Here is a 27,536-nt window from a genome sequence, read left to right as displayed (position 1 = left end):
TACTCATAAAAATATTTTATTGGAAAGTTTACATAATACCGACTGGGACTGTAAATCTTGTTCTGTATCTATATATTGCTAAATGCATAAATGTTCACAACTATGTCAAAAACAAAGAACTGCATTTTTCCTATGATTTGCTCTATAATATTTAATAAAGGATTTTTGTTTTTCAAAGCAAAAGGCTGATATAGGAACAAATGTTATATACACACACTACTTGCTTATTTATTCACTCTGGTGCAACATTTAATATCACTGGCTTGGATCCAAAAGGCTGCACAGGGAGTATCCACACACATACACAGAATGGCTTCCAAGGCTTACCACCTTTCATCTACAGTCCCCTGCACCACCCACTCCCAAGGCTCCAGAGAACTTTGGGAAAGGGATCCGTTGCAGTGCATGAGCTATGGCTGGAGAAGAAAATGGAAACTGCAAGCCTGCATTAAAACTCTTCTATAAACTTAAGGCTGCAATCTTATATGCACTATCTGGAAGTAAGTCTCACTGAACTCATTGGGATTTACTTCTGAGTAGACATGTACAGGATTGCAATGTAAAAGCCTCTTTGGATCCCAGCCTCTAGCTGAACTGATATATCACTATAACACTGAGCAAGTCTGGGAGAAGGAAAGAATAAGCCAAATGAGAACATTATCACGTTTTAGATGTATCAACAGCAGTTAGATATTAAAATCTAGATTTAAAAAGAAAACAAAACAGAAAATGCCTAATAATTTGAGAACAAATTTCTGTTCAATAACATAGAATACCAGTGTATAAGGACAAGGTAGTACTATACTTGAGTTATAAAGCTAAACAATTAATGCTTGTAACAGATTTACTTATTTTTCCCTTGTAAACATTACAATAAATGTTCTAAATGTGTGAGGAAAATATTGGAGAAGCCAGCAACATAATTCAGTAACAGTAATCTAGTAAAATGTGTCAGACATTGGCAAAAATTCATACAAATGTTTTTTTTTTATTTAATAACATTTTTCCTATTCAACCACACCAAGTACCAGCAGGTGTTTTAAAGATAATCATTACGAAAAGTCTTTTGCAGCAATAGTTGATTAAGTTGATCTTTGACTTGCATACATATAACTATGTTTCACAATTCTCAAATAATACATATTTAGGCAGCTTGAACTATGTTATAAAAAAATTCAATTCAGTACATGCCAATAGTATAGAATCCAAGAGTTGTGTTAGAATTCACTAAACTAAAGGTGAAAATGGACTTACCAGTAACACTGCATCAAGAACATTCAAACCACATTTTCATGGCACCTTTGTATATGAAGATTAAAAAGTCATCTGAAAAGGTTTTGTAGATTGCAATGAAATTTAATTTCACTGCTGCACTTGTTTTGTATAAAACTGCATAAATCATATTTGAGTAAACATACAAATCGTGCACTGTGGATAACAAGTCATGAAAATGTGGTAACTGTTGGCAGAAGTTGTGTACATTTGCAAGTTTGGAGAGGAAAGACTAAAGAAACTGGAGTAAATAAACTTTAATGAGATTCTCCATTCAGTGATGAGGCTTCTCCTCTCGGGGAAGACGACCTGGACATTCCTCTCTCTGTATTGTCAGAACTAGAACCGCTCTGGCTGTGCTGATCTGCAGAAGCTGCACTGGAAGCAGGTGGTGACTTTGTTTTTTCCTTAAAGTCTGTAATAATGACTGTCAGATCACCAACAGTAACTTCCAAGTGTTGGGCGCTACTTCGATCCACATTTTTCAACCTGGGCCTAGAGTAATATAAATAATCAAGGAGGTAATTCAGAAATCACCTGAATCTCTTATGTTAAGGTTATATTTGAAGCCCAAACATTAGTAAGAAGCTGCCATATTCTAAATCGTATCTTTGGTCCACTATGGGATGACATTTTTTAAACTTAATCTGACAGCAGTTCTCCAAGATAATAGATGGTTTTTCCCAACCCATTTCTCAGAGACCTTGGATTGTATCCAACACTGAACAAGTGGCATTCCACTTGCTCAGTGGGACTTCCCTTTCCTCTTCCCGTACTCCCCCAAAGTCTATTCCAGAGGGTCCCCCAAAATCCTCTATGGATTTAAAGGGCAACACCAGCGCTTCATATAGATGCTGTATGCTCCCTTTGGCAAGCTCCAGAGAAGAGTCTGGGCACTGCATTCTGGACCAACTGAGGTTCCGTGGAACTCATCAAAGTCAGCTTACATAGAGTGCATTACTGTGCTTCAAATGAGTTATGGCAGCACCATAGTGGCAAAATCCTCATTGTGTAGGAAATTTTAAAGCCAGTACATTATGTCTAGCTGGAAAAGTATGCTCCTCTCTACTATCACAACCTGCAATTCAAGCTACAGCAATTGGGGGGGGGGTGCAATCCTGTTCCCAACAAGCTGCACACCTAATCTCAGATCAATGTCTCATCTGGATGGAGTTTCATTCCCTTCATATGACCTCTCTTGGTGGCCTTAGGTAGACAGAGAAGGAGTGATAAGATGGGCTAATTTCAAATTCTAATTAAATAGTAATGGTGTCTATCATAATGGTTACTTTTATTGAAGATAATGTGGGCAGCAGAAATTTACACCCCAACACATGGGGGTGGGGTGGTTTCATAGTTGGGAGTAACTGTCCAACCATGTTTCATCAACTGGCAAAGCTGCCTTATATTATAAGACAACTGACCCTAGTTATATTACATATATAACAACCATCTGACTGTATTAGCATATACTAATAAATATAGTTTAGATTCTGTAAAAATATACAGGTTTCTGCTGCCAGTGGAAATTCATTCCACCATCTGAACCTTTCTAAAGTGCACAAGTGCAGTGTGCATATGGTTTGTCCAATTTTCAGACATTTTATTGACTGCAAATTTCCTTTTCTCAATCTGAGGCCAATTAAAATGTGTAAAAGGTGAAATCTCCGAATTTTGTTCCCTTTGTGTCCTACTTTCCACTTTGCTGAAATGCTTCTCACTATTAAAAGACAGACTTTCATGACCAGAATTTTGAGAGGAGGTAAAAATGCTGGTACCAGATTTTTCTAGAAATCAGGGTATATAATTATTATTATTATTATTATTTATTAAATTTATATCCTGGTCTTCATCTGAAGATCTCAGGTGCCATTTTAAAAAATATAGATACATGAACGATGTGCTCAGCAACATATGAACATAGATACAGGTATATATTAGGCCCTTTCTGAAGATACACACTTTCCTGTGGTTTGATTCAATCTAACAGCGGAGTACGTAAACATTGCAACTATGTGGGTAGGGATCATTGTGTGACTCTTTACCCTTTTCTAAGAATTTTGCAGAGATTATCTCATTTTGTTCTCTAAGTAACAGAAAAAGTACCAAAGTTTACCTTGTTTTCTTGTGACTGTTCTTTTTGCTAGTCGTTTCCTTTTCACTTTTTTCTTTTTCTACTTTGTCTTTTTTCTCTTTCTTTGATTGTGTAGGGGGCACAAATTGCTGCGTAACCTGTTGTGCAACCAGTTGAGAGACAGGTCGAGGTTTCCTATGTGTAAATGGATGAGAGAAATTAAACTCCCTGGCATCAGTAAATGCAGTAAATTTCTGCACGAAAATATTTTTTTTGTAAATTGATCACAGTTAACAATACACCCATTCCACACAGAGCCCTATTTAGATTTGTGAATGTAGGCTTCATTTTCTAAAGAACAACTAAATACACTTTGAAGTTCTTGAAACAGTGAAGCCTCTCCTCCCCAACAACTTCCACTGGCACAAAAGTGTGTAGCACAAAAGTATTTTTAGTCTAACTAGACTAAAATATAATGCACATAGGAAGAAAGGAAGGTGTGTTGTATCAGTCAGACCATGATTTAGCTCTGCATTTTCAAGACAGGATACAGCTCTCTAGAGGTTTCAGGCATGAGCCATTTCCAGCCCTATCCAAACAAAAAACAAAAAAACCCAGGGATTGAATCGGGGACCCTTTGCATTTGAAGCATGTATTCTATCCACTGAGCTATGGCCCTTCCCCAAGTCCCAGGAAAATTCCTAAAAAGAAAATATTATCCCATCAGTGACCTTAAGATTTCTATTGAAGGGTATCCAGTTGCGAAACTCTAAGGCTTTTTTGATAAAACCTCTGTGCGCTAAAGTGGATATGGCAACTTCACAATCTCATGCACACACACGGGATACATGCACACACAGCCCCCTTCTACAGCTGATCCATGCAGATAAGATAAGGATGGGTTTTCCATCAAATGGCTGACTGATGACTAGATAGGGGATAGTCTGCATGCCTGCTGGGCAGAAAGATCTTAGCGACTTCTCCACCCACTTCTATGGCGGTGTCTACTACTGTGTCTACTACTATTAGATTTACCTGGAAATTATTTTTATTTCAATATGTAAAAATATTTGCAGAAATGACAACTCAGTAACATTCAGGTACAGCAAGCTGTTAACACACTAATTTTAAAGTTCCTAAGGAACCATGTATGACATACATACATCCTAGGAACAATCATCTGAAATTTGTTAATGACAACTTTTAAACTGCTCAAATTGACTGGTATTTTATCCATATCAGTTGTACTTATGTATTAACTGCAATTATATAGCTACCATATAACAGGTGTTCTTTGGGCAGCTCACAAACAAATAAGTAATATAAAACTATAGGGTTGTATAAACTGAGTGCTACTCAAAATAGCTGAACTGAAACCAGTAGTCTGCATGCAATGGTGTTGCTCAACTGACAGTAAAGTTTTCATGGAGGGATGAGGATGGAAAGCATTTTCAGCAACGCCGCTTCCCACTACACTCCCCTCCTGCCCTAGCCTTCTCTAAATCTGTTCCAGAAAGTTCGGAGACCCTTCAGAGCAGAGTAAGAGAAGACAGAAGGCTGCAGAGAATTTCTGAAAGTCGAATGCATTGGTAAGGACTTAAATGCCAGCTGACAACACCTTTCATACAACACTAAGGATTTTAGTTTGTCATTTCCACTGATTTCAATACAACCTATCACAGGTTAATTTTAAAAGACAACTCAAATGATACGTCTTACATATTTTTTGGAAATTCAATTTTTTACATAAAATTTCACTGAATTAAAAAAGCAAACTACAAAAAGTTGCCGAAGTATTTCTTAGAAACTAGTCATTTAAGCTTACTTAACGCGGGTGGCACTGTGGTCTAAACCACTGAGCCTCTTGGGCTTGCCGATCGGAAGGTCGGCGGTTCGAATCCCTGCAACGGAGTGAGCTCCCGTTGCTCTGTCTCAGCTCCTGCCAACCTAGTAGTTCGAAAGCAAGATAAATAGGTACTGCTGTGGCAGGAAGGTAAATGGTGTTTCCATACACTCTGGTTTCTGTCACAGTGTTCCGTTGTGCCAGAAGTGGTTTAGTCATGCTGGCCACATGACACGGAAAGCTGTCAGTGGACAAACGCCGGCTCCCTCGTCCTGAAAGCGAGATGAGCGGCGCAACCCCATAGTCGCCTTTGACTGAACTTAACCGTCCAGGGGTCCTTTACCTTTTACTTAATACAGATTCTCTAACCAACAAAGCTGAAGTAAAGAGTATTCTAATTTGTAGGTTCACACTTTTAGGCATACAGTGATAAATTCATTCATGCCCTGGACAAGATAAAGCAATTGGCAAATTTAAAAAATAAAATAAAATCATCATTGAGGCAGTGAAGACTGCCCCAATCCTAAACAAGCAAACTAGCATGTTTGCTTGGAAAACCAGAGGAACATTGTTGCAATCCCAGCAAAATATAATTTTTCTCAACAATAGTGTAAAATTTAGGTTCATCCTATCTAAATAATGTATGTATTGCCACAGCATGTTTTAAGATTGGGCTATGGCTTTCCTGTAAAGGAAAAAGAAAAGAATAAAACATTATCTAGCAAATTAAAAGACTTCAAACAATATGCATATATAAAAGGAATACTTATCACAAATGTACAATAGTAATGTATTCTAAATAGCATCATAAAAAACTGTATGTGCTGAAATGTTTTATTAAATATCTAAAAGGATTATGGAATAAATTATTAATAACTGAATGATAGCAAAATAGACCTTGTGAACAATATTTGTATTACACCTTTTTTTACCAATCTTATTCAAAATAAAAGAAGCAAAATTTTGGCAAAATTGCTGTTTTACTCCAGATGTGTTAATGTGGGGCATGGAAAGCAGTTCTTAGGGTTAAGATCCATTTTTATATATAATATTTTTTATTATTTTTCAAAATTAAACATTATCATCACATAAATATAAAAAGAGAAAATAAACCAAAAAAGGAAGATAATAGAAGACAGAAAAAAGGGAAATAAAACATTTTCACACCGTAATAAATTCAAATTTTGGGATTACTTAGATCCCTCAACTTCCCCCCACTCCCTCCCCTGGTTCTTTTGTATTATCTTAATTTAAACATGTCAAAAATTTCTTTATCTTTAATAATTTCTTAATTTAAACATTCTCCTTAATATTACAAGTATTTTTTTTTTAAAAAAAACCTGCTACTGTATTAACTTCCTTACAATGCTTTTGTAAATATGCAATTAACATTTTCCATTCTTTTTTATATTTGTTGTTGTCTTGATTTCTAAGTCTTCCAGTTAATTTAGCCATTTTGGCATATTCCATTAATTTAAGTTGCCAATCTTCTTTAGCAGGGACTTGTTCTTCTTTCCAGTGTTGGGCTAACAATATCCGTGGGGCTGTTGTTGCATACATGAACAAATTATTGTATTCTTTCGGTATATTCATTCCTGTAATACCTATTAAAAATGCTTCTGGTTTTTTAACAAAAGTTATTTTAAACGTTTTTTTCAATTCATTGTAAATCATCAATATAAAAGGTTTTGGGGAAATGATTTACAGGGTTAAGATCAATTTAAAGCGAAAATTGAACACAAGTTTAATTTTCTAAACAATGGAATACAAACTGAATCTATTAATAGAGCATAAGATGTTACTGCTAAGTGACCCTTGCAAAAAAAATTAAAAAGCCCTTCCACCCTCAAATTAATTCGCATGAAGAACCACAATCGCCCACTATTCTTCTGCAAGCTCCAATAATTAATAACTATTTGGAAAAAATCTGAGGCTAGAAAATTCATATGCGATCAAAAGAGATTGTCAATTCATTAAGTACACCAGGCATAAACGAATACAGTAATGGTAATATTATGGAAGTAGCAGGTCACATGTCATCCCTGTGCAAGATCCACTGAAGTGAATAGCATAGGGCTTGTAAGTATTCCTTGCTAGACTACACCTTGTATCTACTGACATTTAATTAAAGGTGATTATGTATATGACTGTAATAAATAAACATCAGACTTCCTCACCCATGAGACTGGACCGTTATTAGTGATTTCTTTTTCCAAATTTAGTTTTAATGATACTGATTTTTATGTTGTATCTGTTTTTATTATACTGCTTTATTGCTTTATGTTCTATTTTTGTAATCCACTTACGACTTTAGAGATGGTTTTACATAAGGCTATAAACCTGTAGTTTGAAGGCTTAAACTCACATATCTAAACAGGGCTAAATATATGTAACTGTCTATTGGATCCCAGCCTAAAATTGCTCAAGCACTGTATGGATTGTATCCCTTGGGGGTGGTAAGGATTCCATCAGCAGAATGGAGAAGGGTGCAATTCTCAGCAATCCCCCTTACCACTTTCTGCTGTGTCCTGGAAGGTCCCCCACCCTCTGCAGAAGACTTAGGGGTCTACAAGCTACAAGGGAAATAGCTGAAAATTGCTTCTCTATTAAACTGATTGAAACCTTGCCACCAGCTGACTGACAGCATAAGATAAAACATTTTATTTCAATTTCTATGGAAAAGCCAGTTCTAATTTCTGAAAGCCGCTTTGCCATTTATCTATTTATTTGTTTTTGACACTATGCAGACTACTTTCTGAAATTTTTATTGGCATGCTAAAAATTGCTATACGTCAGTTCTTAGCCAAACATGTGGGACTAAGTTCATTTCATTAGTCTTAAGGAAACTTAATCATATTTAAAGATTATAAGAATCATTATTATTGAAATTAGCTACCTTGCACAAGCTGCTGTGAAGATGTGTGGAAATATGTATGGACTGTATTATGCGATTTCCACCACTGAAAACCAACCAGAGGAGAAATGGTCTGGGTTACTAGCAGATATTTGCAGGCACCTATGGTGGGAAAAAAGAGAAGGCTGAACAGAGCTGGTGTTTCCACACTGCATCTGCTGAAAAGCTTCTGACAACCAGTGCAAACTGATTACAGTTCACATTCATTGCCAATGCCTACTGCACTAAACGACTATAGCAGGATGTATACGGCTTTCTGTACTACTGCTCAGCAGTGCTTGCCAGTACAGATTCTAGAATACTGCTAATTGGAAGGACAGGCTTTGCATGCACAACCACTGGATTTTAGTTTCTTTTTAAAATCATTTTATTAATCAGATTTATATATACAGACATTTTTCTTGTAATTGTAAAAGTGAGCTTAAGCACCTGAATAACCAAATTTGAAGTTGGCTGAAAAGCAAATGACATACATGTCACCTTTGATCCCTGGCCCAGAATGTCCCTTGTTTAAAGCTCCACTTTAAAACAGCTTGAAAAACAAGCTATTTCCTTGATTTACTCTATTTCCCAGAAAAGCAGTTAAGGATACATTCTCATTATTACATGTTTATTGTAGTTATCACTAGCAAGAGCTGCAGCTTGCAAAGTTTTAATAATGTGTTTTATTTCTCACTCTAATGTTCAGTAAGTTTGTCTAAATGAACCCACATTATAAAATGAGGCACTATCTTGTACTCCATTACCTTGTAAAAGTACAGCAGCATGACCTTGGTCAAAAACAAGAGTGGTGATATGTATAGGAAGCACACCAGTGGAAATGAGATTCAGTTACTTCCTCTGCCTCACTCAGGGAACATTGCCCTAGGACAGACTAACAGACACACACATACACACAGAATATGCCTGGTCAGTTTCATTGCTAACAGTCATTTCGGCTGTTCTTAGCATAAATTAAAAGAATGAGAAAAACGACTAAGCTGCTAGGAAAACACAGTATAGCAAAAGACAGTTAAGGAAAAGAAAACATAGTAAGAGCTAGCAAGAGATTGTATTTGTGATCTGAATTACTTGGAGTAAGTGTTAGGTAACAACTGAATACAGCTGTAGGGTGTTAAAATAAAATAACCAATTTGGAAGCTAGTGCACAGGATTATTTCTTGGCAACTTGCACAGAAAACTCAAGTTCTATTTAGAACTTTGTTCTGATATCTTCTAAGTCCTAAAACATAATCCACTTTTTATTGCTGAACACTTTGAAAATGTAGAGCAATTTCCTTTCCTCAAGTCTTAAATTTTGAGTATCTTCCAGGAAGCCTCATTGCAGAATAACACAAATAATGTAGACTTTAACTGCAATATTCTGGAAATCTGTAACTAACTCTTTATTTTTCAAAACAATGAATACTAGCTGGCTACAATGGTATCTCGAGTTAAGTACCTAATTCATTCCGGAGGCCCGTGCTTAACCTGAATCTGTTCTTAACCTGAAGCACCACTTTAGCTAATGGGTCTCCTGCTGCCGCCGCGCCACTGAAGCACGATTTCTGTTCTCACACGAAAGCTCATACCAAGAACTGACTTAGTTGGTCTTTAAGGTGCTACTGGAAGGAATTTGTTTTGTTTATACTATTTCTGGGTTAGCGGAGTCTGTAACCTAAAGCATATGTAACCTGAAGCATATGTAACCCGAGGTACCTCTGTATATGCATTCAGCAGCTGAGTTGTTTAGTAGCCTGTAATGCCTATGGGGCATAAAAACACAGCAACACCTAGTTAATGCCATGCTATTACACAATCTAAGAGACTATCAGCAGAGATCCTGTAGAGGAGACTAATTCAGCACAGGGCCACTAGAAAGATACTAAAGAATAGCACATCTGAAAGAGGGCTATCAAGTGCAGCACTGTCCTATTTTCTTGCCTTCTGAGGAAAAAGCCCAGGAACCTCCAATTTACATGATATAAGTGGGTTAGAAACTCAAGAAGCACACCCTTCAACTAGAACCGTGCCTATGACCCCTTCATATTATTATATAATGCCTATCCCTATTTCCAGGGATGAAGGCATGCCCTTTTTTTTACCTTGTTACCCTAGCCTTTAGTTTCCTAAAGTGGGAATTTCAGATGTATATTATGTTTCCGCTTTTAGGCCAGTCTTTCCTTGTATTTGTAGTTAATTTCTCTCCCCCTGCTCCCTTTCTTTGCATTACTAACAATACTTCTTCATTTATTTGCAAGATAGCTGATACTTCCTGCATGTGGTAAGGTCTGATTGCACCCTAAAATCAGAGTTCAATTTTCATTCCTGGGAAAATCTAGGGCACAGTTCACCAACCCGGCCCCCAAAGGCTTTCATTGTTGTCCCTAAGCAGGTGCCCCCGACTCCCTGATTTTTTTTTAAAGGTAGATCTCTAGCCTGCTTAGGAAGAAAGTTATGGGGCAAGACGGTCAGGACCTTTCAAGCAATTTCTGTGAAGTGAGTGTGAGCATGGTGTGGCCACCTTTGTATTTTCTCTGATTCTGAGGAACACTCGCTGTTGCTATTAGGCAGCATCACCATCAGAGTGTGAGTGTGTGTGTGTTTGTGTTATTTTATAACAATATTGTGTTATCTCTACAATCAGAAACAGTAACACATAGCTCACTTCCCATGATAAGCATAAGATGGTTTGGGCCATCTTTCTCTCTAAGTTTGTGTTATGCCACACTCCCCTTATCAACCATTTTGTGTTATCACAAACACCCAGCAGCTTTTTTCGTGACTGTCACCCCACAGCACTCTATCAAACTTCAAGATTCGCCCACTGATCCAAAAAGGTTGGCTTCGCCCAGGTTTAGGGCTTGTGTGGTCTGCCTATGAAACTGGTGTGATTAAGAATGTGGTTCATCAGTTTAGCTAGTGCTGTTTTAACTCCTATCCGGAAGGAAGGGAGCAGGTAGACTCAGGTTATCAGTCATCCAGATTGTGATATAACTAGTTTCATCACATGGTGACTCACCATATGGTCCTGAAAGAAAACTGATACATGATTACGACTTCTTTAACAAGCCAGCTAAAACCACCTGGCCAACATGAGAATCAATAGAGCAATGCCAGAACACAGAACCAACTCAGGATCCTGCATCTACTGACTGGTGTTACAGTTCCTTTCATTCTAGTTTTGTGTATACAGAGTCTGAACTAGAATGATTATATTGAGGACATAAAACAATTGACCAAATGGTATCTTAACTCTAAACAGTATACACAAGATAGCAGAAACAGTTAAACCTATACCCTAAACTTAAATTGCCAGTTTAGGTTTAAAACCTACTTGTTACTTTGGCTGTCTCTTGCTGCAGCAAAAACAGCAAACAAGGCTCTGGTAAGACACACAGCTCTTTCCTTTCTTTGGATTGCAGCCAAAAGCAAGTTACATGAGCAGTAACTCCTGTTAGTGTTAAAAGCAAGCAGTGTGAAAATACAGCATCAAACATCCTTTTATTGTCTTCTAAATGGTACCCAGAAACTAGTTTTTAGCTCCTTATTCACAGCTCCCTAGCTCCATTTTACTTTTCTTTCAAATAAAAGATATGACTTTCTGAAGTGTGAGACAAAAAAGACTTTCATTTATATTTCCAAAATTTAGCCGCATTAAAGATCTAACATCAAAACTGTAAGATAAAAACATCTGTAGCATATGTAATATACCATGTATACGGTATTTGTTATTTGAATATTCCAGAAAATAATTTCACCAATGATTAACTAAAAGAAAAAGACTGACATTTAATAGTGCATTAGAATCCTAAAGTTGAGTAATTCTGTAGTGAGCAATGTAACATTGGTAAGCTTCTTTACCTATTTTGTATTTTAGCTAATATTACTGAGCTCCAACTAACATTAAACTTTTTGTTAACTGCCTTGATCATCCCTAAAAAAATAAGCAAAAAGTATGCCACAAATTAAATGCTTTATTTTTATTGTGTTTCAAAAGCTGTGACCAATGTAACAATTTTACAACCTGAAGAATTTATAACTTAGGTGTTTTCTCTAAAAGTGGGAATCAGGATTTTTCCATTTGCATCAATATACATAAAGAGCAATTATTTTATGGGCAAGTGTCAAACTTATGGTAGTGCTTATTGGAAACTGTCAAAAAAATGTTTTCTGAGAAATGAACTGTGTTCAATTTTAAGATGACCAATGTAAGATGTGAAAATTCATTGATAGCCAAGCCATCTACAAATAAATGCCTCCAAAGCAAGATTCTGTGCATCTCACACTTTACTAGGCATTCATAAGTTGCATGTCAGCATCAAGTCCATGTGGAAAGTCAAAATGCTCACAGCAACTTAGGCTTGTTATTTGTTTCTGTTCAACCTAACCACTGTCATTTGCAGGGAAGACAAATGCCACAGAAGCCCTCCTATTTAAAAAGATGATTTCATACTAATGAATATCATATTCCATCACTTGGCTAACTAATTGCCTTTTCAATTTACCAGGCTCAAACTCAACAGATGACTCCAGCGCATCAGATGCCAGATGACTCCAGCGCATCAGTGACTGCTTCTGCGCTTTATTTCTGCATAATCACATTTCCCATAGGGACATTATTCCCTGATTATTAAATAGTGTTGTGAGTTGGGGGGGGAGGGGGTAGGCTGCATGCTGAAACCCTTCTAATTCATGGGCCCAGCAAGTGTTAAAATCTAACCTAGGATTCAAATTCCTTGGATAGTGAGGCTAACTTCCTGGTGAAATAATGGGCCATTAAAGTAACAAAGGAAGTGGCTTCGTGCCAGACAATAAATAGGTTGGCCCTTCTCCCCCAACTTGCTGATAGAAAGACAAAGGGTAGAATGGAAAGTTGAATTATGTGAGATAGAAGCTAGAAGCAATAGTCTGTGAAACGAGAGAGAGAAAGAGGGAGAGAGAGGAGATGATGATGATGATGATGATGATGATGATGATGACGACGACGACTTATTTATACCCCACCCATCTGGCTGGGCTTCCCCAGCCACTCTGGGCGGCTTCCAACAAAATATTAAAATACAGTAATGCCTCAAACATTAAAAGCTTCCCTAAACAGGGCTGCCTTCAGATGTCTTCTAAAAGTCTGGTAGTTGTTTTTCTCTTTGACATCTGGTGGGAGGGCGTTCCACAGGGCGGGTGCCACTACCGAGAAGGCCCTCTGCCTGGTTCCCTGTAGTTTGGCTTCTCGCAATGCTTGATTTCTGCTTGAATCTCAGGCTGCAGCTTTGAAAGTAGCAAGACTCCCTTGGGGTCTTAATGCTGTTGTCAGAGCTGCCTCTAGGTCCCAGCTCACAGAGGACCAACGCTAGGCTGTCGTAACGTACAAAAGTCTTTATTGAAGTTCAGTTTCCATTTCAAAGCCGCAGCATGCAGCCCTACGTCTTAAACCCTAGATCGGCGAAGTCCCGTCTGAGTCTCCTCCCCTCTGACACCAGTTTAAGATCCTAGCCCTGCTCCACCTTTTCCGCTGCTCTCTCCTCCTCTGGGTCCTCCTGCCCGCTGGGGCATTGCCCTTTCTGGACTCTTCCGACGCTGAGTCGCTTAGCTCCTCCCCCTGCCTCCGGCGGGCTTTAGGACCTGGTTCCCAATCCTCATTCTCTCCTGTCCCGCGCTCCTGTACATTTGAACTTGCCTCTCGCGCCAACCCCGTGACCTTTCTCCTAACCGTTACACTACTTCTGTCACTGCTTCCCTCTTCTGGGATACTGGCCGGATCTGACCTCCCCTCCGTTGTCCGACTCTCCGATGGAGGCGTGGTCAGCCCTGCCTCGTCTTCTCTCCCTGGTGGGGAATGTACTGGCCCCGATACTTGGGACTCTTCCCCCCCACTCTGCTCTGGTGGGGAAGCTGGTCCTGATTTCCAACTACTGCTCTGGGAGTCCCTGCTGCCCCCTTGCTCCTGGGGCGTTCCCCTTGGGAACCCCCTACCCCTGGCCACTGGCGCCCCCTTCTGTGAATCTTCCGATTCGCTGGAGAGGCTCATGGAATCCCTCGGGCCACTGTCCTCTTCTCCTACGCTCCCCTCGGATTCTTCCCCTTCGCTCTCCATTTCCTCTCTTCCCTGTGCCTCTGCTCCTGAGCCCCTGACAGCTGTGAACTCCTCCATTGTAGGCTCAGGTTGTATATATGTGTAAATTAACCATATATCATAAAGACACCGCAGTCTCCACTGTACCTCATTCTGAAGGAAACACAACCCCTGGGTAAGTGCCTGGAACCCCCCGGAACTTGCACCGCTCAGAGATTGGGATGACATGCAACAATATATTGACACATAATTATATTATCTTTCTTCTAAAAGCAGTAACATATGTTCACTCCACCCTTGCCAGATCTGTCTTTCAGACCATAAGCTTTTTGAAGGCAGGCACCTTTTTTGTGTAAAACTCTGTAAGATGCTCTACATTGCTTTGGGGGCAATCCTATGTCAAGAACCACTGTAATGAGCAACTTTGGATGCATCAGATCTCCAATGGCATTAAGCTGCCAACATTAGTTCATCCAAACATACACTTGCTTAACTTGCTCATTCTGACTCAGCTGAGGCTCAAGCCCGCTCAGCTCAACCACATGCCCTGGCTACTGGTGTACAACACTATTTTAAAGGCTTGTTTTCCCTGTGACAGACCTAGGGAGAGCAACAACAGCAGCCCCGCTGCTGAACAAAGTCTGGATCTGGTGTAACTGTACTTCAGCTTAATTTACACCAGCTTGCTTTGGGCCAGTTTCTTCTGCATAGGAATGCTCTCCTAATAATTACTACCATTCCAGAGAATAAAAGATGACAGTCCTAAAAAGAGGTTTAAATGACACCCATGTCAACACATTTATGCTAGGTAAGTTGCACCATTGTGGTGTTACATCACACACACAAAAATGTTATACATAAAACACATTTCAGTTAATATCACATTTTCTTAATACCAAGAACATCAAAGTGGAGAAAAAAGTTAAAACATAGTTTTTCCTTTTCAATTGTTGGTGGAGAATGTATGTGCTGTGTGACTAATCCAACACACTCAACCAATTTAAGTTTTATTGGCCTTAGCTAGTATGATTTTGTTTGAAACATAAAATTTATAGTCATTACACCAATGAGAAAGCAAAACTATCAATACAATCAAGTATCATTAACCTTTTCTCTGTTGTCTTGGGAGAGGTCTTTCACTGAACTTTAGGGAGGGGAAAAAGAAATATTTTGAGTCGTACATAGCACTGCTGTTGTTTTACTCACATGTAAAATGTCATTTTGAAAAACTGTTGCCAGATAATGAAACTTTCTGAAATGATATTTAAAATGATATAGAACACATTAACTATACATGAAAATGAAAAATGAGTCTGCAGGTTGCCATTATCATGGAACTTCACAGTTGTATTCTGATTTGCATTATTGTAAAATGGAGATGTAATGCAGTCACGTTTAAGGAGTTATTTCTTGATCACTATGGTTTTTAATGGATATAAAAGTCATGGCTAGCAGCCCTCATCTTTGACCATGTATTACAACCAAGCCATAACAGCTACTGTTATTTCAACTGATCCCTAGAAGAGAATATGCTAAAACTAAGTAACAGCATAAAAATAATCCACCAGTTTCTGTCAATACGTCTGTGGTTTATATGCATAATAGACTGGACATGGGAAGTTATGCTGACATAAGCCACATTCATAGGATTGCTTGGCCCATTAAAGATATCTGAAAGACCCTGGCCAGAAAAAAATAATTATCTTGATAAAGAAAGTATAAAGAATTTCATCAAACATTCTTTACCAAATTATGGAGCCTTGTCAAAGTGTGGTGACACCTTATTTCTCCAATGCACCAGTATGTTGTTGGCTAGTAAAGCTATTTTGAATGATTAATTAATATATATCTTGAGGCAAAGACTGTAGAATAATTATTATTATTATTATTATTATTATTATTATTTATTATTTGTATCCCGCCCATCAGGCTGGGTTTCCCCAGCCACTGTGGGCGGCTTCCAAAAAAGATTAAAAATACATTAAAATGTCACACATTAAAAACTTCCCTGAACAGGGCTGCCTTCAGATGTCTTCTAAATGTCAGGTAGTTGTTTATCTCTTTGACATCTGATGGGAGGGCATTCCACAGGGCGGGGTCCACTACACGATAAGAATCACTGTGATCAATTTGTGTTTCGCTTTGGAGGTAAAATCTCTTACATCCGTGTTGACTACAGAGTAAGGAATGGATGCAGCTAGGACAGGTGTTGCTAAACTACAGCTTCCATTAACCCTGGTCACTAGCCATGGTTCCTGGGGTTGAAAGAAGTTATAGTTCAGTAACAGCTGGAGGGCCAAAGGTTTATATCTATATTTGAGCTAGGAAATTGTTGGGTCCTGTTATGGACACATTTCAGCTTATGAAGCCTGGAATCCCTATTTGCACTGTAACCACACACTTTTGGTGTATAGTATAAACATAGATGCATAGGACTATTGCCTTCTTGTATTCTTTTATTTTCCCCACCTCTGTGTCAGACTGAGAAATGGCACAGGCAGAATAACTTCAATCTCCTGATGATCCCTTCATATAAGATTCAAGTGCTGTACTTCCTCTTCAGTGAGTAACTATCTTTTAAAGTATTTCTTACAAATTGGTGTAGAGAATTCAAGCTCTAAAATCTAAAGATTATTGCATCTGGACATGATAAGCAAGCAAGCCCAAATGATGGACACATGCTACCTCATGCTATTTTACTTGGGTCTCTGTGTATGCAAGCACACACATACATGCTCAAGGCACAATGCTGAATCTTCTATTTAGTGTAAAATAGTATCCTGGAAAGTTCAGTTTTTTAATTACTATTTTAAAACAAGTATCTAGCTATTTTGGTTTTGAGAAACAACTTGCAAACCATCCAATGGAAAAGAGACAGATAAGCAAAATGTATGTGGTTAAGCGTTGGAATTTCAACACTCTTAAAATGCTCATTCTCCTTTGCTCAGGTATCTATAAACTAGCGGTAGTTAACCTGTGGTCCTAAATGTTATTTGACTGCAGCTCCCATCAACTATGTCAGTTGGTCACATTGGCTGGGGCTGTAGGCAGTTGGGAGTCCAGCATCTGGAGTGCCACAGATTAGCCATTCTTCTAAAATCCATCCTTCCCCCCCCCTCCTGCCCACCACAAATATCTAAAGTGTGACTTTCACTCACATACATGTGTGCATGTGGAGCTTTGCGGGTGGGGGGAGAATTCATTCTGCCAATGGTGTCTATTCCACTGGTGGATGGGCACCATTCAATTTCACCCAATTTAAAACTGTAAGCTTAGTAGCAGAATAAATTAAACTGCCTTGACTCTTCTGCCAGTAATGTATATCTTTGGAAGCACAGAAAACTTAAAGCAACTGTCAAAATATACACCAATATTTTCAATGTTATTTTTTAAAATTGGGTATAAATAATGCTAAACCATAATATTCCTGGTTTTGTTGCAGGCATTGCTTCGATGTTAAAACAAAGGGAAAGTACCACCAGCTGAAATAATTTCTTGCAAAAATGAGTATTTTATTGTAGATGTATCACATCTCACAGTCTACCAAACAAAATAGAATTGCCTGAAATATAGTGTTAATGAAATATATTCCAGTGTTCCAATCTACAGGAGATGTGCAAGCCCAAATGGCTTCTGGCTGCAGATCTTCTTCAATGATTCTCAACTATGGGCATAAATTAGATGAGCATCGAATACTAGATGCACTGCATTGCTTTCAATAGAATGCACATCCAGATATACATCCTGTCAACATTCTGGAGCAAGTACAGCTGATGAAGGCATAAATGTTATATGAAAATTAAAAATCACTTGATTAGATTTTTCGTAACTCCCATGTTTTCATAGAACATGAGGAGAACTCTGCTGGCTTGTATCAATAGTCTTATCAAGTCCAGTGCTCTGTTCTCAACAGATGGCTTTATAAAGACAACAAGCAGTGAAATCTAAAAAGGCCCCAACATGATTATCACTGTTATTGCTGCACCTTAGATTTATTTTGTGAAAACATGAAATTACTTTATTTCTCTTCATTGATAATTATTATTGAATTTTCATGCACAAATGTTTTTACTTTTGAAAGCATACAGGGACTTTCACAATTAATCTTTATTTTACAATATTATGCAGTAAATTTCATAGTATTCATATCTGTCATATAATCTAGAACAGAGTAAATGAACACTCATAAGCAGTAAGCACATATATATTAATTAATAAATACATAATAAACTGAAACTGCAAATTTCTGAGGACTTAATTACTAACATTTCTCACCACTGAACATTTAACAGATTGCTGTGTAGCCTACTGCAATATTTGGCAGTGGTTTTACAATGCAAAGCAATGCCCTTTGGGAACCATCTGAGGCTATCACTTCCACACAGAAGGCACTTATCCTCAAAAGCACAATAGCAAGGGAATTTGTTCACTGTATCACCTGGCAGTTATGACACCATACATTTTACAGAATACCAATCTTCTCAAAACTGAACACCAAATATGGTTTCAGACCTGCAAAATCTATTTGCATTTCATTTTATTTGAATGGATAGCATGTAATGTCTTTCAAGTGCAAATTTAGAAAACGGTGTCAACATAGCTGCTAGAAACCTGATATTACATCTGTATACAGATTCACCCTAGAGCAATGCATGGCTGCCTATGTATGAATGTGAGAAGACTGTTATATATAGTTGCATGACTGACATGGACAAAACCCGGTCTTTTTGTATAAAATAGCAGCACAAGTTCTAAATGTTTTGCTTGCTTCTGAATTTATCCCTTAACATTTTATGCAAAAATTATCAATACTGTATATCTGACCATTTCTATTATTACTAAGCAATTTCCCTCCAAATTAATGAGTTTACTGAAACTCTAGGTATCACGAGTTGATATCAAATTATATCTATATCAAAATGTATGTATCAAATTGAAATCTCTGATATTCTAAGGACTCTGGTGACTACATAATAGTTTATCACAACTGGAATCAGTCTCACAACTCTAATGCTGCTAAATTAAGAGTTTTAAAAGGAAATGATTATTGGTATCTGTCAATAATTTAATGTTGCTTTTTGCATCTCTATCTAGGGAAGGATAAAGTCAGACACATATTCCTGATGTAGACAAAATTCCTGATGAAGAGCAATATACAAATTAAATAAATAAATAATATTTGTTAAATACTCTAAACCTAGGTGAGGTATAAAATAGACCACACCCACCACTTTTCAGAGTCCCACCATCCCCTACCAACTAGATGACTAGAAGTACAAGGAGTTTCCACTGAATCCTCCTTTCTGAAAAAGAAAGTGAATGGGACTTCATGATCTCTGTACTTGGACTATTTAACAAATGTGTAACCAGAACATTCAGGTTTCAATGCCAGATTGGTGCCAACAGCCTTTCTTGGATAAAGTTTGGTGTGTAAGGAAGTATCAAATCATTTCCATACAGTATAAGTAAATGCTAGAGGCAGCCAATGCTCATTTTCTCTCTTTCTAGATCCCTGACCTCTCATACTCTTTTCACCCACAAAACCACATTTCCTCTACCTCTTCTACTGAGGCCATTTCAGCAAGAGATATACTTCTGTGCCCACCAATCTGAGAGCAAATATGCATGACCTTACTATACTGTATCTGTAGTTTACAAAAATATTTTTCATGCCTTGCATAATTTAATGTTTAATTCACTATTACAAGTTAAGGTGATGGCCATGAACTCAGCTAGAGCTTAACAGGGAACAGAAAAATTGGTCTGTTAATTAGCCATGATAAATAAATGGAACATTTTTATTCAGTGGCAGTATATCTCTGCTTATCAGACACTTGAGACAAAACTAAAAGAAATGATTGTAACTTAATATCTTGCTTGTAAGCTTTCAGAGGCATCTGGCTAGCTGCTGTTGGAAACAACATGCTTAACTAGATGAATCTTGATCTAATCCAGCAATGCAGTTCTTCAAAATCTGTCACTTATTCAAATATTTTAATATATCCAAGGACATAATGGGAGGAAAAGAAAAACCACTTGTGATGCAGCTGAATAGTACCAAAGGCAAGGAGGAAGCACTGTAGAATACCAGGCAGGTTTCCAGTAACCAGAAAAAAATAGTCCTTGATGCCAAAACTGCTTTATTTATGTATTTATTTTACACAGTGAGCTGCCAGCTATGATAATGGTGGAAAATATTAAGCATAGGGAAGCCAACAGAGTATACAGGTTAGAAAGATCAGGCAATCTGATGTTTTACTGAAAATTCATAATGTGGTATCCAACTAAGTCATAATCAGATTAGACCCACTGAAATGAGTGGACTTAAGTTACTCATGGCTGAGCTAAGTCCATTGATTTCATTGTTCTACTCCAAGTATGGCTAGAACAGTGTTGGCCAAACTTGGGTCTCCAGCTGTTTTTGGACTACAACTCCCATCATCCCTAGCTAACAGGGCCCGTGGTCATGGATGATGGGGATTGTAGTCCCAAAACAGCTGGAAACCCAAGTTTGGCCAACACTGGGCTAGAACCACTGAAATTAGTGAATACTAATTATGCCTAAACAAGGTACAAAAAATAGTAAGAGAAGGCATATAATATAAGCAGTATTAGCAAGTTTATTATGAAGACATCAACCTGAATAATTTTTTTGCTAAATCTCCACTCATTAATTTGATAAACTTTGGCACAAATATTCAATATAACAATGTATGAATAAAGACATAGCTTTTATTATAAAACTGCATCCTGTAAGCCTTGATTAGTGGATGAAATCCTATGCCTTCTTACTTGAAATTAAAACCCATTAAACTCCATGCAATTTGTACAGGATCAAGATGCAGAACTGCAAGCCTGCACAGACATGTATCTCCCCCCCCCCTCACACACACACAGGGTTCTCCTATGACTTTTTCAATCTGCGGGTATCAGTTCAGCATTATTGGAATTGGGCAGGGGTGGCTAACCTCTTTTGTTCCAAGGAAGCCCTCTGGCAACTGCATGCCAGTGATGGGTGTGGCCATCCCACTCTCTCACAAATACAGACGCAGGATGCAGACCCTCCTGTTGATCCATGCTGACCAGCTGTTCAGAAGGGGTTATTACCCCCTGCCTGCTTATCAACTGATCAATCTGATGACTGATGAGAGGTTTAAAACACGCTGTCTACCCTAGTGCTGTAACTTTCTCCCCCTTTCCCCCCCCCTTTTTTGGTCATTGCCAAAATTGGCAGGTCTTGGGAGAGACAAAAAATGACTGTGCCAGGAAACAGACACCCCTGATCTAGAGCTTTGGGGTTGAGTGTAATCAATGTACACATCCAGAAGATGCTTGTAAATAAGTGTATGGAGGCTAAGGAAAAATGGATGGTATTAAAGAGGGCAAGATGGCTTTGGAAGAGGTTAGTATGCCTGTGATAGATGGACAAAACAAAATAAAAAAATTCCTTCCAGTAGCACCTTAAAGACCAACTGAGTTAGTTCTAGGTATGAGCTTTCGTGTGCATGCACACTTCTTCAGATACACTGAAACAGAAGTCACCGGACCTTTCTATATAGTGAGAAGGTGGGGAGGGGTATTACTCAGAAGGGTGGTGGGAATGGGTGATTGGCAGATAGCTGCGATGAGCCTGTTGACGACTCTTAACGACTGCAATAGGTCTAACAGGAAAAAGCAAGGGGTGAGAAGGTGAAAAATGGCTTTGTCATGTATAATGAGATAAGAATCCAATGTCTTTGTTCAAACCAGGTCTCTCCATAGTTTTAAGTTTGGTGATAAGTTGCAATTCAGCAGCTTCTCTTTCCAGTCTATTTCTGAAATTCCTTTGTAATAGAACAGCTACTTTGAGATCTTGTATAGAATGTCCTGGGAGATTGAAGTGTTCTCCTACTGGTTTTTCTGTCTTGTGGTTCCTGATGTCGGATTTATGTCCGTTTATTCTTTGGCGTAAGGTCTGGCCTGTTTGTCCAATATAGAGAGCTGAAGGACACTGTTGGCATTTTATGGCATATACAATGTTAGACGATCCCTATCTCCTCATTTTTGGATACACCAGTAATAGCAGTAGCTAGGAAGCCATTTTTATCGTCTTCCTAGGCCTAGTCTCTTCTTAGAGAACTGAGACCTGGCTATGCTGATGCATTTTCTTGTTATGTCCAGGATTGACTACATGTAATGTATGCTACATTGGGACTACAATGTAGACTATTTTGCAGCTGATGTAGAATGCCACCACCTGCCTCTTACTGAACATTGGAAGGTGAGAGCCTATTCAGCCAGTGCTGCAGCAACTGTACCACTGCTAGCACATTCCTGGCTCAGTTCAAGGTGATGATGCTTAACTCTAAAGATCTTTGGGGCCTAAGATCCAGAGAGACTGTCTTCCCCTATATCAGCCAATGTTGCACGTACACTTAAGCGACAAGACCTTGTATACTTTCACTTCACCAATAACAGCAGCTACCAAGAGGGGGCTTTTAGCACAATTGCCCTGAGGTCCCCCCTGTTGATAGCAGAAGGTGTTATTCTATCTCTGCCCTGCATAAGGTTTAGAAGATATATTGTCTCTTATTATGCCTAGGTGTATTGTTTTACATTGGTTATAAATATTGTTGCTTTAAAATTATGTTTTATTTGCTCTGTGAGCCACCATGGGCAAAAGTAAAGCAGCATATCAATATTCAATTAGTAAATATGTAATCATTCATGCATATGCTTCAGTGCATTAAATCTCAGTCACTGAGGTTTAATAAACCTGTGACTTACTGGACTCATAAGTACAATACTTCCACATTTTTCCTGTAATGCTGCTGCACAAAAGACTTATTTTAGATTGTACAGAAATTTTCCAAGCAATGGAATGCATCTAACCTATAAGGGGTATGTAATAATCTAAAAAGGGTATATAATTAATTGTAAGTGGGCAAACAATATTGCTGTGAGTAAAATAAACATTTCTACATAAATAAGCCATCTCCTAACTCTTTGTCACAATTTAGTGTGACCGAAAAAGAGAAATCATGACACAGTTGTGCAGATAGGACCAATCTTCATTATTAATGTCCAGGAATCACCATGGGTGGGGAATGGATTTACCTTTTCCCTCAGGAGTATCTCTGACTATAACCTTTTACATCCACTTAAATCTATGTAAATGGATTTTATTTTCCTCCAGGAAAATAAGTGTTGTATGGAGACAAAAACCTGACATCTGCCTATGTGTGGCCCAGTCCCAGAAACAGCTGCTGGGGTGGTCCTCTGACGTGAAGCATCTGCCACCATTGGAGGAAGATGAAGAGCACAGGAAAATGTGTAACTTTACCAGTATCTGTTGGAAGGTAAAGGCAGAATGTGGGAGGTGAGGATGAGAAGTGGAAAATATGTATGCTTTAAGTTCCTAGACCTCACATGTAACCAATGGAAGGCCAGTGTGGAAGCAAGAGTTATCTTCTTAGTCAGCACTGTGGCTCCTGTAGTCATCAACAGCCTATATGCCAGGAGCTCCTGCGCAGATAGCAACTATGCTTTCAAGGTGCTGACTGAAACAGCTCCTGCCTCAGTCACTGCCTCCCAAAAATTACCAGGAAAGGCATGTTCCCCCACCATGGTAACCCCAAAACAGTAACTGGCAACTAATCAGCTGCCATTCTACACTCCACATTGGCAGGTACCTCCCAGGGATTCTTCCTCTCTCCTCACACATATCCCACCCAACATTAGGAAGGGCATTTTGTTGTTAAGGCAAGACATGACAATGGCCCTCACTTCAGCAAAATATCAGCAAGTATGAAACAGACACGAACAACCAAGAGACTGTTTGTTGACACCCCCCTCTTGAAGTATTCTAATCCACCATGAAAAATAATTACAAAAGTCATCTTTTAAATGAGCTAACAGGGCTACACAGTGGACTATAAGCAGGCCTCAAAAAGAAAATCCAAGCCCTTATCCATTTCTGTCCTACCTTCAACAGAAGACGACTTATTTTTGCACAACAGGGCAGCATTCACATTTAGTCAGTTTAAGGGTTTTTTTATTTTTTACGTACATAGGGAATGCTACATCACCATGAGCAGGATTAAAAGCAAACAGCAAACACTCCAGACATCTGCACTGTTTTTGTGAGCACAGCACAGCACAGCACAGCACAGCAAAGCAAAGCAAAGCAAAGCAAAAAAAAAAAGCTGAGGAGGGAAAGGAGCTTATTTTCTATCCCATTCCAGACTGCATGACTGGCAAATCGAACCATTGAGGGTTGTGCGAGAGAACGTATGCCTTTAAGTTCACAGAAAAGAAATTATCTCTAAGCCTTTGCGGGGGGGGGGGTGAGAAAGAGACCATGTTTACTGGGCAAGGGCGGGGAGAGGAGAGGAGGAAAGGAAAGCAGACGGAGGAGGAGAGCGGAACGGAGGAGAGAGCTGGTGCCTGCAGCGCATCCACTCCCTCTCCTGTCACCCTCTCCCGAGGAAGAAGAAGGAGGGAGAGCAATAAATAATAAAAAGCCTGCCCTGGTGGCTATGATGGTGGCGGCGGCGGCGGCGGCGGCAGCCTCCGGGCTTTGCTCTTCTTCCCAGCCGGCGGCCCCCGGACGCCTCTCCTCGGCCAGCCCCGCTCCCTCCCTCCCTCCCTCCCTCCTTCCTTGGGGATGCGGGTGTCACCAGCGCAGGCCTCTCTGGGCCGCTCACTCACCGGGTGGAGGTGCCCTTCCTCACATCGCACATCATGCACTTGAAGGCCTCGGCGCTGTTCCGGAAGGTGCACACGCTGCAGTCCCAATAGCCCTCGTCGGAGGACGGCTTCGGCTGCCGCTTCGGCCTAAACACCCCCCAAAAAGAGGGGGGGGCGAGAAGGAGGAGGAGGAGGAGGAGAAGGAAGAGGAGGAGGAGAGAGAAGGAGGTTTAAGGCACAAAACAAGACATCGCTCCCTTCCCTCCCTCCCTCCCTCCCACTCGCTCGGGGCCTCGCTTCGCCCCGCCGCTTGCCAGCTACCTCTTCGCCGCCGCCCCCAGCGCCCGCTCGCCGCCATTCGCAGCGCTGAGGGGGCGCCGCCGGAGGCTCTGGCAGCAGAGGGGAGGGGGGGAGAAGCGGCGGCGGCGGCGAAGGGCAACGGCAGCCCCCCTCACAGCGCCGCCGCCGCCGCCGCTTCTCCCCCTCAGCAGCAGCAGCAGCAGCAGCGGCGGCGGCCTGTTGCGAGTCGGCGCCCGCTTTTCCCTTCCTCCCTGGCTCCTCACCTTGTGGGGCTCTTCTTGTCTCCCATGCCGGCTCCACAGACGCGTCTCCAGCCCGGCGCGGCCCTTTGTGTATTTGTCAATAAGGAGGAGCGAGCCGAGGAAGCGGGGGGTTGGCTCTCGAGCCCAGGCAACCAAGCGAGGAGGAGGAGGAGGAGCCGCCGCGCACAGCGCGCGCCGCCGCCAACAACGGCCGTCCGCTGCTTTGCTGCGGCCGACACCGCCGACTACCGCAGCCTCCAGCTGTCGGGGGAACTCCTGCCGCCGCCTCTCCTCTCCTCTCTCTTCCACCCCCCCCGTCCCGCCCTAACCTCACGCCTCTTTCTTCTCCCTCACGTGTCCCCCCGTCGCCAACCAGCGGCAGCCCGCAAGCCAGGCCAAGGCCGAGGCGCCCCAGACGGCGGTGGTGACAACCCTGAAGTCGCTCCGGCTGCGGCGGGATGAGGGGGGAGGCGAGCGAGAGGAGGCTCCGGTGCTTTGGCAAGAAGACTCCGCTGGCTTTTTCGTGGGCGGCCGGCCGGCCTTCCTCGCTTGCGCGCGCGCGCGCACAGATAACGCCTTAGGAGTATTCCGTGGCACAAGCACAACCAGAGAAATCAGAACCTTCCCTGTGTGCCGCATTCATGAGCACCGAAGGAACGGCAGCGTCCCACTTCCAACCTCAGCCGCAGTCGCTGAGGTTGGAATTCGGATTGGGAATCCCCACACTTCGCTCACCATGTAAACCCAAGGTGCCTCATACCTTTGGATTCCGTGTTTTTACACTCTTCCCCCACCCGTGGAAACTGCAGTCTTCCAGCGAGGATTTAGTGGCGGAGCCAATGGAAGTTTCTTTATTTCAAATGTTTCCAAGGCCATCGCCTCCCCGCCCCCCCCCAGGTGGCTTACAGTGCATAAACATATTAAAAGGAAGCATTAAAACGTACAATTTAAACCAAGGAAGCATTAAAACGTACAATTTAAAGCCGTAGTTTAAGCTAAGTAATAGCACATTCGTTTAATAACGACCGAAGACTTCCGACGCTAAAACATTTCGGTTGAAATCCAAGGAAAGCTCTTAAAAAGCTAGCATATCCATCCATATCTCTCACAGATAATATATAGGATAGAAGCTCACAAATAATAACTATACAGTCACTACTGGAGGATCTGATTTCTTTCCGCAGGGCCTGTAAGACAGAGTTGTTCAGCCTGGCCTTTGGCTTGGAGCCAATTTGATTCCCTCCCTCTCTTTTTTCCTTTCCTTCTCCTGCGATGAGGCTATATTTTAATATTTTAATGTTTCAATATTTTAATGTTGTATTTTATTTTTGTTTTTAAGTTGTAATCATTCAACTTGTTTTTATTATTGCTTGTAAGCCACTCTGAGCCCGGCCTTCGCTGGGGAGGGCGGGGTATAAATAAAAAATTATTATTATTACTGCCCACCAGCCTTACAGTACTGATCTTAAAGGTGGGCACAGGAGTAGCAGCTGTATTTTAAACAGGGCCGCTTCATATACGTGTAAAGGTAAAGGTAAAGGTAAAGGGACCCCTGACCATTAGGTCCAGTCGTGACCGACTCTGGGGTTGTGGCGCTCATCTCTCTTTACTGGCCGAGGGAGCTGGCATACAGCTTTCGGGTCATGTGGCCAGCATGACTAAGCCGCTTCTGGTGAACCAGAGCAGCGCACGGAAGCGCCGTTTACCTTCCCGCCAGAGCGGTTCCTATTTATCTACTTGCACTTTGACGTGCTTTCGAACTGCTAGGTTGGCAGGAGCTGGGACCGAGCAACAGGAGCTCACCCTGTCACAGGGATTCGAACCGCCGACGTTCTGATTGACAAGTCCTAGTCTCTTTGGTTTAACCCACAGCTCCACCTGCGTCCCTCTCATATATGTGTAGGTGGCCCAAATAAAGCCAAAGCCCCTCTTAACACCCATGTTAGCGTTTCAATCCAGATCAGGTGCCCTGCACTGGCAATGGGGAGTGAGGCCTTGAATTCCAAAGACAAGCTACAAAGTAAATGTGTAGTTTGCTCCAATGCCACCTTCCATGCCAACAGTGAGGATTTGAGAATCCTTACTTTAGCCATGCTTATTTCCTTAGGCACCAAAACAGCTGAAAATATCCCCTTCCATTTCGTATACAGCTGTGGCTATGTCATGATTAA

At 40.5% G+C, this 27,536-nt stretch overlaps 1 protein-coding gene across 1 annotated transcript; it reads right to left on the bottom strand.

The window, feature by feature from the left end:
* Positions 1 to 25,870, bottom strand: YAF2 (YY1 associated factor 2). Its single transcript, XM_081878667.1, has 4 exons — positions 25,387 to 25,870; positions 24,845 to 24,970; positions 3,389 to 3,541; positions 1 to 1,767 (listed from the first exon to the last, which is right to left on the bottom strand). Exons 1-4 carry the CDS (start codon positions 25,410 to 25,412, stop codon positions 1,530 to 1,532), a joined length of 543 nt encoding a protein of 180 aa, XP_081734793.1. The 5' UTR covers positions 25,413 to 25,870; the 3' UTR covers positions 1 to 1,529.
* Positions 25,871 to 27,536: the final 1,666 nt, after the last annotated feature.

Source organism: Podarcis erhardii (assembly GCF_964252035.2).
Source record: "Podarcis erhardii genome assembly, chromosome: 10".
Classification (NCBI taxonomy): domain Eukaryota; kingdom Metazoa; phylum Chordata; class Lepidosauria; order Squamata; family Lacertidae; genus Podarcis; species Podarcis erhardii.
This window is presented reverse-complemented; position numbering and strand designations above follow the sequence as displayed.